Below are 20,546 nucleotides of genomic sequence, written 5' to 3'. Positions count from 1 at the left end.
CTACAGTGAAGACACCGAACAAGCAAGGAGACTGGGAGATTTCAGCTCTGAAGCTGTAGAATAGTGAGTGCAGCTCTGGAGTATAATACATCATGTAACTCAGGATCAGTACAGGATAAGTAATGTATGTACACAGTGACTGCACCAGCAGAATAGTGAGTGCAGCTCTGGAGTATAATACAGGATGTAACTCAGGATCACTACAGGATAAGTAATGTATGTACACAGTGACTGCACCAGCAGAATAGTGAGTGCAGCTCTGGAGTATAATACAGGATGTAACTCAGGATCAGTGCAGGATAAGTAATGTATGTACACAGTGACTGCACCAGCAGAATAGTGAGTGCAGCTCTGGAGTATAATACAGGATGTAACTCAGGATCAGTACAGGATAAGTAATGTATGTACACAGTGACTGCACCAGCAGAATAGTGAGTGCAGCTCTGGAGTATAATACAGGATGTAACTCAGGATCAGTACAGGATAAGTAATGTATGTACACAGTGACTGCACCAGCAGAATAGTGAGTGCAGCTCTGGAGTATAATACAGGATGTAACTCAGGATCAGTACAGGTTAAGTAATGTATGTACACAGTGACTGCACCAGCAGAATAGTGAGTGCAGCTCTGGAGTATAATACAGGATGTAACTCAGGATCAGTACAGGATAAGTAATGTATGTACACAGTGACTGCACCAGCAGAATAGTGAGTGCAGCTCTGGAGTATAATACAGGCTATAACTGAGGATCAGTACAGGATAAGTAATGTATGTACACAGTGACTGCACCAGCAGAATAGTGAGTGCAGCTCTGGGGTATAATACAGGCTATAACTGAGGATCAGTACAGGATAAGTAATGTATGTACACAGTGACTGCACCAGCAGAATAGTGAGTGCAGCTCTGGAGTATAATACAGGATGTAACTCAGGATCAGTACAGGATAAGTAATGTATGTACACAGTGACTGCACCAGCAGAATAGTGAGTGCAGCTCTGGAGTATAATACAGGATGTAACTCAGGATCACTACAGGATAAGTAATGTATGTACACAGTGACTGCACCAGCAGAATAGTGAGTGCAGCTCTGGAGTATAATACAGGATGTAACTCAGGATCACTACAGGATAAGTAATGTATGTACACAGTGACTCCACCAGCAGACTAGTGAGTGCAGCTCTGGAGTATAATACAGGATGTAACTCAGGATCAGTACAGGATAAGTAATGTATGTGCACAGTGACTGCACCAGCAGAATAGTGAGTGCAGCTCTGGAGTATAATACAAGATGTAACTCAGGATCAGTACAGGATAAAGTAATGTATGTACACAGTGACTGCACCAGCAGAATAGTGAGTGCAGCTCTGGAGTATAATACAGGATGTAACTCAGGGTCAGTACAGGATAAGTAATGTATGTACACAGTGACTGCACCAGCAGAATAGTGAGTGCAGCTCTGGAGTATAATACAGGATGGAACTCAGGATCAGTACAGGATAAGTAATGTATGTACACAGTGACTGCACCAGCAGAATAGTGAGTGCAGCTCTGGAGTATAATACAGGATGTAACTCAGGATCAGTACAGGATAAGTAATGTATGTACACAGTGACTGCACCAGCAGAATAGTGAGTGCAGCTCTGGAGTATAATACAGGATGTAACTGAGGATCAGTACAGGATAAGTAATGTATGTACACAGTGACTCCATCAGCAGAATAATGAGTGCAGCTCTGGAGTATAATACAGGATGTAACTCAGGATCAGTACAGGATAAGTAATGTATGTACACAGTGACTGCACCAGCAGAATAGTGAGTGCAGCTCTGGAGTATAATACAGGATGTAACTCAGGGTCAGTACAGGATAAGTAATGTATGTACACAGTGACTGCACCAGCAGAATAGTGAGTGCAGCTCTGGAGTATAATACAGGATGTAACTCAGGATCAGTACAGGATAAGTAATGTATGTACACAGAGACTGCACCAGCAGAATAGTGAGTGCAGCTCTGGAGTATAATACAGGATGTAACTCAGGATCACTACAGGATAAGTAATGTATGTACACAGTGACTCCACCAGCAGAATAGTGAGTGCAGCTCTGGAGTATAATACAGGATGTAACTCAGGATCAGTACAGGATAAGTAATGTATGTACACAGTGACTGCACCAGCAGAATAGTGAGTGCAGCTCTGGAGTATAATACAGGATGTAACTGAGGATCAGTACAGGATAAGTAATGTATGTACACAGTGACTCCATCAGCAGAATAATGAGTGCAGCTCTGGAGTATAATACAGGATGTAACTCAGGATCAGTACAGGATAAGTAATGTATGTACACAGTGACTGCACCAGCAGAATAATGAGTGCAGCTCTGGAGTATAATACAGGATGTAACTCAGGATCAGTACAGGATAAGTAATGTATGTACACAGTGACTGCACCAGCAGAATAGTGAGTGCAGCTCTGGAGTATAATACAGGATGTAACTGAGGATCAGTACAGGATAAGTAATGTATGTACACAGTGACTGCACCAGCAGAATAGTGAGTGCAGCTCTGGAGTATAATACAGGATGTAACTCAGGATCAGTACAGGATAAGTAATGTATGTACACAGAGACTGCACCAGCAGAATAGTGAGTGCAGCTCTGGAGTATAATACAGGATGTAACTCAGGATCACTACAGGATAAGTAATGTATGTACACAGTGACTGCACCAGCAGAATAGTGAGTGCAGCTCTGGAGTATAATACAGGATGTAACTCAGGATCAGTGCAGGATAAGTAATGTATGTACACAGTGACTGCACCAGCAGAATAGTGAGTGCAGCTCTGGAGTATAATACAGGATGTAACTCAGGATCAGTACAGGATAAGTAATGTATGTACACAGTGACTGCACCAGCAGAATAGTGAGTGCAGCTCTGGAGTATAATACAGGATGTAACTCAGGATCAGTACAGGATAAGTAATGTATGTACACAGTGACTGCACCAGCAGAATAGTGAGTGCAGCTCTGGAGTATAATACAGGATGTAACTCAGGATCAGTACAGGATAAGTAATGTATGTACACAGTGACTGCACCAGCAGAATAGTGAGTGCAGCTCTGGAGTATAATACAGGATATAACTCAGGATCAGTGCAGGATAAGTAATGTATGTACACAGTGACTGCACCAGCAGAATAGTGAGTGCAGCTCTGGAGTATAATACAGGATGTAACTCAGGATCAGTACAGGATAAGTAATGTATGTACACAGTGACTGCACCAGCAGAATAGTGAGTGCAGCTCTGGAGTATAATACAGGCTATAACTGAGGATCAGTACAGGATAAGTAATGTATGTACACAGTGACTGCACCAGCAGAATAGTGAGTGCAGCTCTGGGGTATAATACAGGCTATAACTGAGGATCAGTACAGGATAAGTAATGTATGTACACAGTGACTGCACCAGCAGAATAGTGAGTGCAGCTCTGGAGTATAATACAGGATGTAACTCAGGATCAGTACAGGATAAGTAATGTATGTACACAGTGACTGCACCAGCAGAATAGTGAGTGCAGCTCTGGAGTATAATACAGGATGTAACTCAGGATCACTACAGGATAAGTAATGTATGTACACAGTGACTGCACCAGCAGAATAGTGAGTGCAGCTCTGGAGTATAATACAGGATGTAACTCAGGATCACTACAGGATAAGTAATGTATGTACACAGTGACTCCACCAGCAGACTAGTGAGTGCAGCTCTGGAGTATAATACAGGATGTAACTCAGGATCAGTACAGGATAAGTAATGTATGTGCACAGTGACTGCACCAGCAGAATAGTGAGTGCAGCTCTGGAGTATAATACAAGATGTAACTCAGGATCAGTACAGGATAAAGTAATGTATGTACACAGTGACTGCACCAGCAGAATAGTGAGTGCAGCTCTGGAGTATAATACAGGATGTAACTCAGGGTCAGTACAGGATAAGTAATGTATGTACACAGTGACTGCACCAGCAGAATAGTGAGTGCAGCTCTGGAGTATAATACAGGATGGAACTCAGGATCAGTACAGGATAAGTAATGTATGTACACAGTGACTGCACCAGCAGAATAGTGAGTGCAGCTCTGGAGTATAATACAGGATGTAACTCAGGATCAGTACAGGATAAGTAATGTATGTACACAGTGACTGCACCAGCAGAATAGTGAGTGCAGCTCTGGAGTATAATACAGGATGTAACTGAGGATCAGTACAGGATAAGTAATGTATGTACACAGTGACTCCATCAGCAGAATAATGAGTGCAGCTCTGGAGTATAATACAGGATGTAACTCAGGATCAGTACAGGATAAGTAATGTATGTACACAGTGACTGCACCAGCAGAATAGTGAGTGCAGCTCTGGAGTATAATACAGGATGTAACTCAGGGTCAGTACAGGATAAGTAATGTATGTACACAGTGACTGCACCAGCAGAATAGTGAGTGCAGCTCTGGAGTATAATACAGGATGTAACTCAGGATCAGTACAGGATAAGTAATGTATGTACACAGAGACTGCACCAGCAGAATAGTGAGTGCAGCTCTGGAGTATAATACAGGATGTAACTCAGGATCACTACAGGATAAGTAATGTATGTACACAGTGACTCCACCAGCAGAATAGTGAGTGCAGCTCTGGAGTATAATACAGGATGTAACTCAGGATCAGTACAGGATAAGTAATGTATGTACACAGTGACTGCACCAGCAGAATAGTGAGTGCAGCTCTGGAGTATAATACAGGATGTAACTGAGGATCAGTACAGGATAAGTAATGTATGTACACAGTGACTCCATCAGCAGAATAATGAGTGCAGCTCTGGAGTATAATACAGGATGTAACTCAGGATCAGTACAGGATAAGTAATGTATGTACACAGTGACTGCACCAGCAGAATAATGAGTGCAGCTCTGGAGTATAATACAGGATGTAACTCAGGATCAGTACAGGATAAGTAATGTATGTACACAGTGACTGCACCAGCAGAATAGTGAGTGCAGCTCTGGAGTATAATACAGGATGTAACTGAGGATCAGTACAGGATAAGTAATGTATGTACACAGTGACTGCACCAGCAGAATAGTGAGTGCAGCTCTGGAGTATAATACAGGATGTAACTCAGGATCAGTACAGGATAAGTAATGTATGTACACAGAGACTGCACCAGCAGAATAGTGAGTGCAGCTCTGGAGTATAATACAGGATGTAACTCAGGATCACTACAGGATAAGTAATGTATGTACACAGTGACTGCACCAGCAGAATAGTGAGTGCAGCTCTGGAGTATAATACAAGATGTAACTCAGGATCAGTACAGGATAAGTAATGTATGTACACAGTGATTGCACCAGCAGAATAGTGAGTGCAGCTCTGGAGTATAATACAAGATGTAACTCAGGATAAGTACAGGATAAAGTAATGTATGTACACAGTGACTGCACCAGCAGAATAGTGAGTGCAGCTCTGGAGTATAATACAAGATGTAACTTAGGATCAGTACAGGATAAGTAATGTATGTACACAGTGACTGCACCAGCAGAATAGTGAGTGCAGCTCTGGAGTATAGGACAGGTATTATAGGTATATACATTGTTTTTCTTCATGTTCTTTGCTGTCGGTGGAGCTGTAACCCCTGAGGTGCTCTCACACTGTGGTCTGGTGTGTGCAGGAGAGATATCAGCAGTCTCTTTCTTCTGTGGCTCCTCTGTAAGAGGCTCTGTCGTCAGGATCAACCCTATTAAACCATACACACTGCCTGGTGGGGCTCATCATGCTGATTAATACTACATCTTTCTTTTATCTGTTTGCTAAACAGCTTCAGAGAAATCTGTGTTTTTATTCATATGCAAATGAGAAGTTTGGGCAGCAATAGGCGGGGCTAAATAGTTTGAGCACTGCATTGTTACACCCCCCGTGTTCTGCACAGTCCCCCCTCCCCTTGATTGACAGGGCTAGACCTGCTGAGGGCAGAGCCCTGTCCAAGAGCTGTGTGCTAGCAATATCATATCACTATGATATTGTTTCTATATTTAATGTGGATAAGTGCAAGATAATGCACCTGGGGCGTAAAAACCCAAGGGCAGAATATAGAATATTTGACACAGTCCTGACCTCAGTATCTGAGGAAAGGGATTTAGGAGTAATTATTTCAGAAGACTTAAAGGTGGGAAGACAATGTAATAGAGCAGCACGAAATGCCAGCAGAATGCTTGGATGTATAGGGAGAGGTATAAGCAGTAGAAAGAGTGAAGTGCTTATGCCGCTGTACAGAACACTGGTGAGACCTCACTTGGAGTATTGTGCTCAGTACTGGAGGCCATATCTCCAGAAGGATATAGATACTCTAGAGAGAGTTCAGAGAAGAGCTACTAAACTGGTACATGGATTGCAGGATAAAACTTACCAGGAAAGGTTAAAGGACCTTAACATGTAGAGCTTGGAAGAAAGAAGAGACAGAGGGGAGATGAGAGAAACTGCTAAATACATAAAGGGAATCAACTCTGTAAAAGAGGAGAGAAGATTTAAAAGAAGAAAAACTGCTACAAGACGACATAGTTTTAAATTAGTGGGGCAAAGGTTTAAAAGTAATATAAGGAAGTATTACTTTACTGAGAGAGTAGTGGATGCATGGAATAGCCTTCCTGCAGAAGTGGTAGCTGCAAATACAGTGAAGGGGTTTAAGCATGCATGGGATAGGCATAAGGCCATCCTTCATATAAGATAGGGCCGGGGGCTATCCATAGGATTCAGTATATTGGGCAGACTAGATGGGCCAAATGGTTCTTATCTGCCGACACATTCTATGTGGATAATGTACTATAGCTTCACCACACTGAGATCTGCTCAGAAGGCTCCTCTACATATCATATCACTATGTACTATAGCTTCACCACACTGACATCTGCTCAGAAGGCTCCTCTACATATCACTGCTTTATTCACAGGCACAGTATATGATCATACAGACACCAGTAATCTGTTAGCTTATAAGTATAGAAAAAACATGCTTCTCTATGTAGTAATGCGGTAGCTTGGTGGTAAGTGCTTGAATCCTGGGAGAGACTTACTTAAACTTTTTTTCTGTTTTATTTTTTTTCCTTTCTCTCATTTAGCCCATAATAAAAGGCTATATTGTAATCCTATAATAACAAGAAGAGGCCTTACTATACTGAGGATAGTGTTTTGAGTTGTTATATATATTTTTTTTTGCTTAGAAACCTGAAACCTATCACTGGTTTATTCCCAGGCCTAATATGTGATTGTAAACCGCAATATTTATTAGCTTTTTAAACCTGAAAACATTACTCTCAATAGAAGGACATAGGGGGTAATTTATTAAACAGAAATATGCCTAAATTAGGTCCTTTGCGCCACTATCTGCGACTTTTCCCCGTTCACACCTGGCTTAAAAATGAGGGTGGGGGAGGGGATGGCCTGGGAGGTCGTCTCATTATCATTTTCTGCGCCCGTTTTAGTTGTATAAAATGGTCTAAATGTAAGACAGCAAGGAAGCTTCTTACATTTAGAAGATGCGCTGAAGTTATGGAGAGGCCGGCGCCTGTACATAACTCCAGCGGATCCACTGCCCGGCATAGGGCTTATTAAGATCGGCGTCTAAAACGCCAGTCTTAATAAATGTGCCCCATAGGCTTTTATAATGGGTTAAATGTGGGAAAAATATCTGAAGAAAAAACCTCAAAGTCTCTCCCAGGATTCAAGGCTGGGACCTCTACATGCAGAACCAAGCACTTGCCACCAAGCTATAGCTTTACCACATGGAGTAGACTGGTATTTCTATGTTTATAAGATAACACGTATGTAGATGAGCTTTCTAAACAGATGTCAGTGTGGTGAAGCTATAGTACATAGCTCATCTGCATATCATATACACTATGTACTATAGCTTCACCACACTGACATCTGTTTAGAAAGCTTATCTACATATCATATACACTTTCTAAACAGATGTCAGTGTGGTGAAGCTATAGTACATAGCTCATCTACATATCATATACACTATGTACTATAGCTTCACCACACTGACATCTGTTTAGAAAGTGTATACGATATGTAGATGTAACACAGCTCTGCAAAACATATGGGGTGTTACATAGCAGTGCTGAACGGGTTCAGCCCCTTCTGGTGCTCCAACATGCTCATTTGCATATAAATAAAACAGCAGATAGCTCCAGACAAAGTGAACGGTGTAGTATTAATCAGCATGATGAGCCCCACGGGGCAAGGTGTCTGTAGGGTTGATCCTGGGGACAGAGTCTCTCTAATTCTTCTGTGTCTGGGGCCACACACTGGTCTCTCCACCTTCTGATGTGTCCTCTCTTCAGATGATGTCGCAGGCGGAGTGTCAGCAGAGGGAGTTGATGCGCGGGATAGAAGGCCTTTCCCCCAGCGGTCAGTTCAGTTCCCTGGACCAGGACCTGCTGATGCTGAAGGCCACGTCTATGGCGACCATGAACTGCCTGAACGACTGCTTCCACATGTTATACCAACAGCACACCGCTCTGCAGAAGAGCAGCTTTCACGCTGGTGAGTGCCCCTCCCCAGAGGATCAGCGGCATCAGTGGTGTTTCTCAGCGGCTCCTCCACCACCCAGCAATCAGACTGTCAATAGGCGCCCCTTATCTCTATACTCGGAATGTATGCTGCAGTGCACATAGACCACCGGTGTCGGAGCCCCTCCCCTGCTGTACAGCCGCCTGGTGATCTGATATTTGCAGCGATCATGAATAGTTAACAGGAGCAGCGGCGCCCCGCACATGAGAATGGGGCATGTAAATAATTTATCCCGGCGCTCACAGCCGCCTGACTGTAACCAGAGCTCAGGTGACAGCAGGTCACAGCCGCAGGGGGAACGCCCCCGACCCCTCACCCTGGTACCGCAGGTAGTCAGGATGACCTGAGCCCTGCTCCATCATCTGCGCCCCCGAGCAGGTGTCACCGCTATATCCCATATAGGAAGCAACATGCCCAAAACACGGATAATGCAGATTATTGGTGAGGGTGTGCGCCGGGTGGAGGTCTCGCCAGTTCTGTGATGCGCTGTTCACACAGGGACCCATCTGCTGCTGTTTTCACTGTTTTCTCCTGACAGCAATGATCGGTCTACAGTCTCCACCTCATAATCCGCTCAGGGCACCCGATCCAAAGACCAGATTGAAAAGCCCATAATTTCATCCATATGGAGCAGCCACATGTCCCCCTCTGCCACAAGTACTGTGCCCCGCTGCTTCTACTGTGCCCGGCTGCTTCCCCTCTGCCCCGAGTACTGTGCTCGGCTGCTTCCCCTCTGCCCGAGTACTGTGCCCGGCTGCTTCCCCTCTGCCCGAGTACTGTGCCCGGCTGCTTCCCCTCTTCCCGAGTACTGTGCCCCGCTGCTTCTACTGTGCCCGGCTGCTTCCCCTCTGCCCCGAGTACTGTGCTCGGCTGCTTCCCCTCTGCCCGAGTACTGTGTTCGGCTGCTTCCCCTCTGCCCGAGTACTGTGCCCGGCTGCTTCCCCTCTGCCCGAGTACTGTGCCCGGCTGCTTCCCCTCTTCCCGAGTACTGTGCCCCGCTGCTTCCCCTCTGCCCCGAGTACTGTGCTCGGCTGCTTCCCCTCTGCCCGAGTACTGTGCTCGGCTGCTTCCCCTCTGCCCGAGTACTGTGCCCGGCTGCTTCCCCTCTGCCCGAGTACTGTGCCCGGCTGCTTCCCCTCTTCCCGAGTACTGTGCCCCGCTGCTTCCCCTCTGCCCCGAGTACTGTGCCCGGCTGCTTCCCCTCTGCCCCGAGTACTGTGCCCGGCTGCTTCACTTTCTGCCCCGAGTACTGTGCCCCTCTGCCACGAGTACTGTGCCCTGCTGCTGCCCCGAGTACTGTGCCCCGAGTACTGTGCCCTGCTGCTTCCCCTCTGCCCGGAGTACTGTGCCTGGCCTCTGCCCCGAGTACTGTGCCCGGCTTCTTCCCCGAGTACTGTGCCCGGCTGCTTCCCTTTCTGCCACGAGTACTGTGCCCCGCTGCTTCCCCTCTGCCCCGAGTACTGTGCCCGGCCTCTGCCCCGAGTACTGTGCCCGGCTGCTTCCCCTCTGCCCCGAGTACTGTGCCCCGCTGCTTCCCCTCTCCCCAGAGTACTGTGCCCCACTGCTTCCCCCTGCCCGGAGTGTTGTACCTAGTGGCGTCCACTGTTTTCTAAGTACTGTGCCCGGCCATTTCCCCTCTGCCCCGAGTACTGTGCCCGGCTGCTTCCCTTTCTGCCCCGAGTACTGTGCCCCTCTGCCACGAGTACTGTGCCCCGCTGCTTCCCCTCTGCCCCGAGTACTGTGCCCCGCTGCCTCCCCTCTGCCCCGAGTACTGTGCCCCGCTGCTTCCCCTCTCCCCAGAGTACTGTGCCCCACTGCTTCCCCCTGCCCGGAGTGTTGTACCTAGTGGCGTCCACTGTTTTCTAAGTACTGTGCCCGGCCATTTCCCCTCTGCCCCGAGTACTGTGCCCGGCCATTTCCCCTCTGCCCCGAGTACTGTGCCCGGCCATTTCCCCTCTGCCCCGAGTACTGTGCCCGGCCATTTCCCCTCTGCCCCGAGTACTGTGCCCGGCCATTTCCCCTCTGCCCCGAGTACTGTGCCCGGCCATTTCCCCTCTGCCCCGAGTACTATGCCTGGTCATTTCCCCTCTGCCCCGAGTACTGTGCCTGGTCATTTCCCCTCTGCCCCGAGTACTGTGCCTGGTCATTTCCCCTCTGCCCCGAGTACTGTGCCTGGTCATTTCCCCTCTGCCCCGAGTACTGTGCCTGGTCATTTCCCCTCTGCCCCGAGTACTGTGCCTGGTCATTTCCCCTCTGCCCCGAGTACTGTGCCTGGTCATTTCCCCTCTGCCCCGAGTACTGTGCCTGGTCATTTCCCCTCTGCCCCGAGTACTGTGCCTGGTCATTTCCCCTCTGCCCCGAGTACTGTGCCTGGTCATTTCCCCTCTGCCCCGAGTACTGTGCCTGGTCATTTCCCCTCTGCCCCGAGTACTGTGCCTGGTCATTTCCCCTCTGCCCCGAGTACTGTGCCTGGTCATTTCCCCTCTGCCCCGAGTACTGTGCCAAGCGACATCCCCTCTGCCCCGTACGGCCGAGTACTGTGCCTGACTGTATCCTCTGTTCTTCTGTGCCCCTCTGCCCCGAGTACTGTGCCCCGCTGCGTCCCCCTGCCCGGAGTATTGTACCTAGTTGCGTCCCCTGTGTTCTAATTACTGTGCCTGGCTGAATCCCCTATGCCCCTAGTACTGTGCCCTGTCGCTCATCCTCTGCCCCTTTGCTCTCTGCCCCACCGCTCTCCCTCTGCTCCGAGTACTGTGCCCCCTGCTTCCCCTCAGCTCCTGTGCCCTGCTGCTTATCCTCTGCCCTGAATACTGTGCCTGGCTGCTGCTCCTCTGCCCCTGTGCTCTGTTTCCCGCTGGTTATCCTCTGCCGTGAGTACTGTGCCCAGCTGTGTCCTAATTACTGTGCCCGGCCATTTTTTCCCTGTGCTCCGCCGCTTATCCTCTGCCCTGTGTACTGTGCCCGACCGCCTCCCCTCTGCCCCTGTGCTTATCCTGTGTACTGTGCCCGGCTGCTGCCCCTGTGCTCCGCCGCTTATCCTCTGCCCTGTGTACTGTGCCCGGCTGCTGCCCCTGTGCTCCCCCGCTTATCCTCTGCCCTGTGTACTGTGCCCGGCAGCTGCCCCTGTGCTCCGCCGCTTATCCTCTGCCCTATGTACTGTGCCCGGCCGCTGCCCCTGTGCTCCGCGCTTATCCTCTGCCCTGTGTACTGTGCCCGGCCGCTGCCCCTGTGCTCCACCGCTTATCCTCTGCCCTGTGTACTGTGCCCGGCCGCTGCCCCTGTGCTCCACCGCTTATCCTCTGCCCTGTGTACTGTGCCCGGCCGCTGCCCCTGTGCTCCACCGCTTATCCTGTGTACTGTGCCCGGCCGCTGCCCCTGTGCTCCACCGCTTATCCTCTGCCCTGTGTACTGTGCCCGGCCGCTGCCCCTGTGCTCCACCGCTTATCCTCTGCCCTGTGTACTGTGCCCGTCCGCTGCCCCTGTGCTCCACCGCTTATCCTCTGCCCTGTGTACTGTGCCCGTCCGCTGCCCCTGTGCTCCACCGCTTATCCTCTGCCCTGTGTACTGTGCCCGGCCGCTGCCCCTGTGCTCCACCGCTTATCCTCTGCCCTGTGTACTGTGCCCGGCCGCTGCCCCTGTGCTCCACCGCTTATCCTCTGCCCTGTGTACTGTGCCCGGCCGCTGCCCCTGTGCTCCACCGCTTATCCTCTGCCCTGTGAACTGTGCCCGGCCGCTGCCCCTGTGCTCCACCGCTTATCCTCTGCCCTGTGTACTGTGCCCGGCCGCTGCCCCTGTGCTCCGCCGCTTATCCTCTGCCCTGTGTACTGTGCCCGGCCGCTGCCCTGTTTGCGGTTTCCGGCAGTGACATTGAGCGCGCTGTCGGGCTCGCTCCTGCGCGGTGTCGCCTTACCCCTCAGTATCAGGTTCTCTCTGGCAGCGTGGCAGTCACAGAGGGCATTGTCGAGCGCTCCCACAGATCTCGCAGAGGCGCTGGGAGAAGCCGCACGTTCTGCGCTCCTCCGGATTATTAGGGCGCTGTTCCCGGCCGCCATGTCACATAAACACCGCGCGCTGTAGGGCGTTCTGCATGGATCATGAGCAGCTCTAAGTACAAAACTCCTTTTCCCACAGGGGCGCCGCTAAACTGGTTGGAACCAAAGAGCCTCCTGTCCGCGCACCTGGAGAATGGAGAGGGCCCCCGCTTCACGGCAGAGGACAGCAAGGGGCCCGACTTACTGATTGAGATGCAGGAGCCGGAGAGCAGCCCGCTGAGCAGGGTAAGCACCAGGGGCGACAGACGTGAGCCCATCCCCCGCGGTCCAACCACTGGCATGTCAGCTGCACTGACGGTTAATGCTTACCAGTGGCCCCCACATATCAAGACATGGGGCCCCTTGTGTCTGAGTGCTCCCCTCAAAGACTGTGGGGAGCTCCCCTCAACATCATGGGGGGCCCCCTTCACCCCCACAGTGTGATGTCACTGATCGGCAGGAACCCCTGTAACACCTGACCTTACAGTCCTTTTGCATTTTTTCACGATGCCGTTGCCATTTTTGTGAATAGTGGAGCGGAGGGGGGCGTGGCCTGTGTGGAGCGGAGGGGGCGTGGCCTGTGTGGAGCGGTAGATGGAAGCTGCCGGGCCGAGCCGGTGTAGAGCTCAGATTCTGCTGCACCGCGGCGTGTGGAGCCGCCAGTCACACAGGGGCAAGTGACTGCAGCATCTGAGGGGTTAAATTTCCAGACTTGTTACCTCCAGTCCCAGCGATGGAGGCGACTACAGCGGTAACATCACCACGCTGGGTGTGTCCTCGGGCAGATCCGCCCCCGAGGTTGTGGACTGCGGCTCATGCCCCTGTGCTCCTCACTGTGTCTTCTGCCCCTCACAGGACCCTGTGGACATAGACCCGGAGGAGGAGGAAGAGGAGGAGGACGCGCGGGAGCTGACGGAGGAGGATCTGGGGGCGGTGGAGGAGCAGCGCAGCGTCATCCTGCACCTCCTGTCACAGCTGAAGCTCGGCATGGACCTCACACGGGTCAGTCTCATTCTGTCCAGACAGCAGAGTTCCTATAGATTCTTGTTCACTCTTCAGCGCTGAATCCCCCAGTTTTCAGTAATCTCTGCTTGCTGTCAATGAATTGAAACATATATGCTTTAAATTCATAGCCTGAAAACTGTCCCTGAACTCGTCCTGCTCAGACAGCTCCCTCCAGTGCTGATCGTCTGTTACAGTGTATCAGTGCAGACAGACCCCTCCAGTGCTGATGGTCTGTTACAATGTGTCAGTGTAGACAGACCCCTCCAGTGCTGATCGTCTGTTACAGTGTATCAGTGTAGACCCCTCCAGTGCTGATCGTCTGTTACAGTGTATCAGTGCAGACAGACCCCTCCAGTGCTGATCGTCTGTTACAGTGTATCAGTGCAGACTCTCTCCAGTGCTGATCGTCTGTTACAGTGTATCAGTGCAGACCCTCTCCAGTGCTGATCGTCTGTTACAGTGTATCAGTGCAGACCCTCTCCAGTGCTGATCGTCTGTTACAGTGTATCAGTGCAGACAGACCCCCTGCAGTGCTGATCGTCTGTTACAGTGTATCAGTGCAGACAGTCTCCTCCAGTGCTGATCGTCTGTTACAGTGTATCAGTGCAGACCCTCTCCAGTGCTGATCGTCTGTTAGTGTATCAGTGCAGGCAGCTCCCCTGCAGTACTGATCGTCTGTTACAGTGTATCAGTGCAGACAGACCCCCTGCAGTGCTGATCGTCTGTTACAATGTGTCAGTATAGACAGACCCCCTGCAGTGCTGATCGTCTGTTACAGTGTATCAGTGTACCCCCCTCCAGTTCTGATAGCTTGTTACAGTGTATCAGTGCAGACAGTCTCCTCCAGTGCTGATCGTCTGTTACAGTGTATCAGTGCAGACAGACCCCTCGAGTGCTGATCGTCTGTTACAGTGTATCAGTGCAGACCCTCTCCAGTGCTGATCGTCTGTTACAGTGTATCAGTGCAGACAGACCCCCTGCAGTGCTGATAGCTTGTTACAGTGTATCAGTGCAGACAGCCCCCTCCAGTGCTGATCGTCTGTTACAGTGTATCAGTGCAGACAGTCTCCTCCAGTGCTGATCATCTGTTACAGTGTATCAGTGCAGACAGACCCCCTCCAGTGCTGATCGTCTGTTACAGTGTATCAGTGCAGACAGACCCCCTGCAGTGCTGATAGCCTGTTACAGTGTATCAGTGCAGACAGACCCCCTCCAGTGCTGATCGTCTGTTACAATGTATCAGTGCAGACAGACCCCCTGCAGTGCTGATAGCCTGTTACAGTGTATCAGTGCAGACAGCTCCCCTGCAGTACTGATCGTCTGTTACAATGTATCAGTGCAGACAGACCCCCTCCAGTGCTGATCGTCTGTTACAGTGTATCAGTGCAGACAGCCCCCTCAAGTGCTGATGGTCTGTTACAGTGTATCAGTGCAGACAGTCTCCTCCAGTTCTGATAGTCTGTTACAGTGTATCAGTGCAGACCCTCTCCAGTACTGATCGTCTGTTACAGTGTATCAGTGCAGACAGACCCCCTCCAGTGCTGATGGTCTGTTACAGTGTATCAGTGCAGACAGTCTCCTCCAGTTCTGATAGTCTGTTACAGTGTATCAGTGCAGACCCTCTCCAGTACTGATCGTCTGTTACAGTGTATCAGTGCAGACAGACCCCCTCCAGTTCTGATAGTCTGTTACAGTGTATCAGTGCAGACCCTCTCCAGTACTGATCGTCTGTTACAGTGTATCAGTGCAGACAGACCCCCTCCAGTGCTGATAGTCTGTTACAATGTATCAGTGCAGACAGTCTCCTCCAGTTCTGATAGTCTGTTACAATGTATCAGTCTCTTCTAGTGCTGCTTGTTAATGTAGGCTGATTTATTTTGCTCCGGTCGCCTCCTCGTTGGTGACTTTGGCGCAGGTGACGCCTTCTCACGGCTGTTGTTTGCAGGTCGTCCTTCCCACCTTCATCCTGGAGAAGCGCTCACTGCTGGAGATGTATGCCGACTTCCTGTCCCACCCTGACCTCTTCCTGTCCATCAGCGGGGGGCTCACCCCGGAGGCTCGCATGCTGAGGTTTGTGGAATATTACCTGACCTCCTTCCACGAAGGACGGAAGGGTGCCCTGGCCAAGAAGCCGTATAACCCCATCATCGGGGAGACCTTCCACTGCTCCTGGAGGGTCCCTAAGGACTGTGTTCAGACCCCCCAATCCTCGGACACTGTGGAAGACTCGCTGGATCAAACACCGCCTCAGGAGGACTCCGCAGACGGGAAGGACTACTACACCGTCAGATTTGTGGCTGAGCAGGTTTCTCACCACCCTCCAGTCTCTGGATTCTACGCGGAGTGTCCAGAGCGCAAAATGTGCGTCAACGCCCACGTGTGGACCAAGAGCAAGTTCATGGGGATGTCCATCGGAGTCACTATGGTGGGAGAAGGTGATTTGACCCTGAACAAGCAGGGGATGTAGGAACGTTTCATCTCTGAAGCTGCAGAATAGTGAGTGCAGCTCCGGAGTATAATACAGGATGTAACTCAGGATCAGTACAGGATAAGTAATGTATGTACACAGTGACTGCACCAGCAGAATAGTGAGTGCAGCTCTGGAGTATAATACAGGATGTAACTGAGGATCAGTACAGGATAAGTAATGTATGTACACAGTGACTGCACCAGCAGAATAGTGAGTGCAGCTCTGGAGTATAATACAGGATGTAACTCGGGATCAGTACAGGATAAGTAATGTATGTACACAGTGACTGCACCAGCAGAATAGTGAGTGCAGCTCTGGAGTATAATACAAGATGTAACTCAGGATCAGTACAGGATAAGTAATGTATGTACACAGTGACTGCACCAGCAGAATAGTGAGTGCAGCTCTGGAGTATAATACAGGATGTAACTCAGGATCAGTACAGGATAAGTAATGTATGTACACAGTGACTGCACCAGCAGAATAGTGAGTGCAGCTCTGGAGTATAATACAGGATGTAACTCAGGATCAGTACAGGATAAGTAATGTATGTACACAGTGACTGCACCAGCAGAATAGTGAGTGCAGCTCTGGGGTATAATACAGGATGTAACTCAGGATCAGTACAGGATAAGTAATGTATGTACACAGTGACTGCACCAGCAGAATAGTGAGTGCAGCTCTAGAGTATAATACAGGATGTAACTCAGGATCAGTACAGGATAAGTAATGTATGTACACAGTGACTGCACCAGCAGAATAGTGAGTGCAGCTCTGGAGTATAATACAGGATGTAACTCAGGATCAGTACAGGATAAGTAATGTATGTACACAGTGACTCCACCAGCAGAATAGTGAGTGCAGCTCTGGAGTATAATACAGGATGTAACTCGGGATCAGTACAGGATAAGTAATGTATGTACACAGTGACTGCACCGGCAGAATAGTGAGTGCAGCTCTGGAGTATAATACAGGATGTAACTCAGGATCAGTACAGGATAAGTAATGTATGTACACAGTGACTGCACCAGCAGAATAGTGAGTGCAGCTCTGGAGGATAATACAGGATGTAACTGAGGATCAGTACAGGATAAGTAATGTATGTACACAGTGACTGCACCAGCAGAATAGTGAGTGCAGCTCTGGAGTATAATACAGGATGTAACTCAGGATCAGTAATGTATGTACACAGTGACTGCACCAGCAGAATAGTGAGTGCAGCTCTGGAGTATAATACAGGATGTAACTCAGGATCAGTACAGGATGAGTAATGTATGTACACAGTGACTGCACCAGCAGAATAGTGAGTGCAGCTCTGGAGTATAATACAGGATGTAACTCAGGATCAGTAATGTATGTACACAGTGACTGCACCAGCAGAATAGTGAGTGCAGCTCTGGAGTATAATACAGGATGTAACTCAGGATCAGTACAGGATGAGTAATGTATGTACACAGTGACTGCACCAGCAGAATAGTGAGTGCAGCTCTGGAGTATAATACAGGATGTAACTCAGGATCAGTAATGTATGTACACAGTGACTGCACCAGCAGAATAGTGAGTGCAGCTCTGGAGTATAATACAGGATGTAACTCAGGATCAGTACAGGATAAGTAATGTATGTACACAGTGACTGCAGCAGCAGAATAGGGAGTGCAGCTCTGGAGTATAATACAGGATGTAACTCAGGATCAGTACAGGATAAGTAATGTATGTGCACAGTGACTGCACCAGCAGAATAGTGAGTGCAGCTCTGGAGTATAATACAGGATGTAACTCAGGATCAGTACAGGATAAGTAATGTATGTACACAGTGACTGCACCAGCAGAACAGTGAGTGCAGCTCTGAAGTATAATACAGGATGTAACTCAGGATCAGTACAGGATAAGTAATGTATGTACACAGTGACTGCACCAGCAGAATAGTGAGTGCAGCTCTGGGGTATAATACAGGATGTAACTCAGGATCAGTACAGGATAAGTAATGTATGTACACAGTGACTGCACCAGCAGAATAGTGAGTGCAGCTCTGGAGTATAATACAGGATGTAACTCAGGATCAGTACTGGATAAGTAATGTATGTACACAGTGACTGCACCAGCAGAATAGTGAGTGCAGCTCTGAAGTATAATACAGGATGTAACTCAGGATCAGTACAGGATAAGTAATGTATGTACACAGTGACTGCACCAGCAGAATAGTGAGTGCAGCTCTGGAGTATAATACAGGATGTAACTCAGGATCAGTACAGGATAAGTAATGTATGTACACAGTGACTGCACCAGCAGAATAGTGAGTGCAGCTCTGGAGTATAATACAGGATGTAACTCAGGATCAGTACAGGATAAGAAATGTATGTACACAGTGACTGCACCAGCAGAATAGTGAGTGCAGCTCTGGAGTATAATACAGGATGTAACTCAGGATCAGTACAGGATAAGTAATGTATGTACACAGTGACTGCACCAGCAGAATAGTGAGTGCAGCTCTGGAGTATAATATAGGGCGTTTATGAAGGCTCATTCTATATGTCTCTGGTACAGTAATGATTAGAGGTGACATATATGTTTAACCCTTGTTGATCAGAAGAGTCTTGTAGAAGTCCTCCATAGATTCGGGGGTCTCTTGTCCTCTGTCCCTCACTCGGCCGATGGATGATGTTTGGGGTGATGATCGTTCCGTTTTACGATGTCCCGAATTCCTGGAGCAGCTCACTCCCTTTCAGGTTTTTGGGGAGCAGTTTCTTTCCTTTTTGGGCTGTTCTCAGTGTTGTCCATTTCTAGGTGTCCTGCACCTCCTGGACTATGATGAGGAGTACACCTTCACGCTGCCCTGCGCCTACGCCCGCTCCATCCTCACCGTACCATGGGTGGAGCTCGGAGGGAAAGTGAACGTGAACTGCTGTAAGACGGGCTATTCTGCAGCCATCACCTTCCACACAAAGCCTTTCTATGGAGGAAAGTTACACAGGTGAGTATCCTGGGATGGGCGAGCACCCCGGAGGTCCTCAGGACTGTGCAATATCATGGAGGTGACTTGTGGGCTTTATTTTTCAGGGTGACTGGTGAGGTGAAGCACAACCCTACAAACTCTGTGGTCTGCAAGATTCAGGGCGAGTGGAACAGCGTCCTGGAGTTCACGTCCAGCAGCGGCGACCCTAGATGTGTGGATCTGACAAAGCTGCCGGTGACCAGGAAGAGAGTGCGGCCGGTGGAGATGCAGGGGCCCTTCGAGTCCCGGTGAGGAGGCTGGCCTAGTCGTCAAGCTCCACCCCCTGCGCAGTGGGGTCCGCCTGTACGTGAGCTCATAACCTTCTTGTTTCTGCTGCTCTAGGAGGCTTTGGTCTCATGTGACAGAAGCCCTGATGGCGAAAGACTTAGAGAAGGCAACGGAGCACAAGAGAGTCCTGGAGGAGCGCCAGCGGGCGGAGGAGAGGCACCGCGCCGAGACCGAGACGGCCTGGAAAACAAAGTACTTCAACAAGGAGGTAAGAAAAGATGCTGCCGTCACATCCAGAGCTGGGTTTGGCGTGTAGCAGGACCCTTCACCATCCTGCAGGTCCTGTGCCCCGCCGTGCTCTGAAGCCCCCTTTAATAGTGTGTTTTTGCGGTCCGCAGGGTGACGGCTGGATCTATAACCACCCTCTGTGGAAGAGCTGGAGCTCCTCGCTCTAAACTGGGTGAATCTGCAGGGATGGAGCACGGACCCCCCTGCGGGGTTGGCACCCCCGTCCTCTACCCCCAGCCTGGACACAGAGACTACTCCTCTGAACTCCTGCCATCTCATCCAGTATTAATCTGCCTCTTTCTTGTCGCTGACTGCTCCCTGAGCCGAGTGGGGGTTCTGCCGGGACCTCTCCCACTCCGCATGCGACCACAATCTGCTTTTGTTTAGGTTTATTTTTGAGAAATGTGGATTAATCCTTTCCCTGCACATGCTGCCTCTGCCCCCCCTGTATGGTTGGATGGGCTGGGGGCTCAGGAGGATGATGGGGGTTGTACAGTACGAGTGGTGCCTTATCTCTCTCTTCTGAATGTCGTCTTCCAAGCCGTGTGTCTGCTCTTGTGGGAGCGGCCCCTCTCTGGTGTTAGGGCCCCGGAGCTTTGGGGGTGGGGGCAGCCCACAAACTGTGTGATGGAAGAAGAGAATAAATTGTGAATTGTCTCCGTCCAGAGTTTCTCCTGAATGCCGCGGCGGTGACGCCCTATGGGGGGCATTCCGTATATTAGACCGGCCAACTGTATTCAGCATGGGAACACGCAAAGAGAGGATTAGAACATGTATGATGCAGAATGTCAGCTGACTCCCTCCCCCCCCCCCCATAGCACTGGTATTTATCGGGGGTTACATCATGTCATGCTCCAGTCACATCCAGAGCTGCCGTCCCTATTCTACTTGCATCATATGCTCCAGTCACATCCAAAGC

At 49.7% G+C, this 20,546-nt stretch overlaps 1 protein-coding gene across 2 annotated transcripts in view; it reads left to right on the top strand.

Annotated features, from left to right (window-relative positions):
- The window catches only part of OSBPL11 (oxysterol binding protein like 11), a 32,403-nt gene extending 12,119 nt beyond the window's left edge, over positions 1-20,284 (top strand). For both annotated transcript variants that reach the window (XM_040439395.1, XM_040439394.1), the window contains 8 exons: positions 8,385-8,586; positions 12,745-12,890; positions 13,500-13,646; positions 15,595-16,084; positions 18,904-19,090; positions 19,177-19,359; positions 19,454-19,607; positions 19,738-20,284. In XM_040439395.1, the coding sequence (XP_040295329.1) occupies positions 8,385-8,586; positions 12,745-12,890; positions 13,500-13,646; positions 15,595-16,084; positions 18,904-19,090; positions 19,177-19,359; positions 19,454-19,607; positions 19,738-19,794 (1,566 nt within the window). In that variant the 3' untranslated portion in view covers positions 19,795-20,284. The remainder of the gene's footprint in view (positions 1-8,384; positions 8,587-12,744; positions 12,891-13,499; positions 13,647-15,594; positions 16,085-18,903; positions 19,091-19,176; positions 19,360-19,453; positions 19,608-19,737) is intronic.
- The last annotated feature ends 262 nt before the right edge of the window (positions 20,285-20,546 follow it).

Source organism: Bufo bufo, chromosome 7 (assembly GCF_905171765.1).
Source record: "Bufo bufo chromosome 7, aBufBuf1.1, whole genome shotgun sequence".
In the NCBI taxonomy this organism is placed as follows: Eukaryota; Metazoa; Chordata; class Amphibia; order Anura; family Bufonidae; genus Bufo; species Bufo bufo.
The sequence above is the reverse complement of the archived record's forward strand: the minus strand, read 5'-3'. Positions and strand labels throughout refer to the sequence as shown.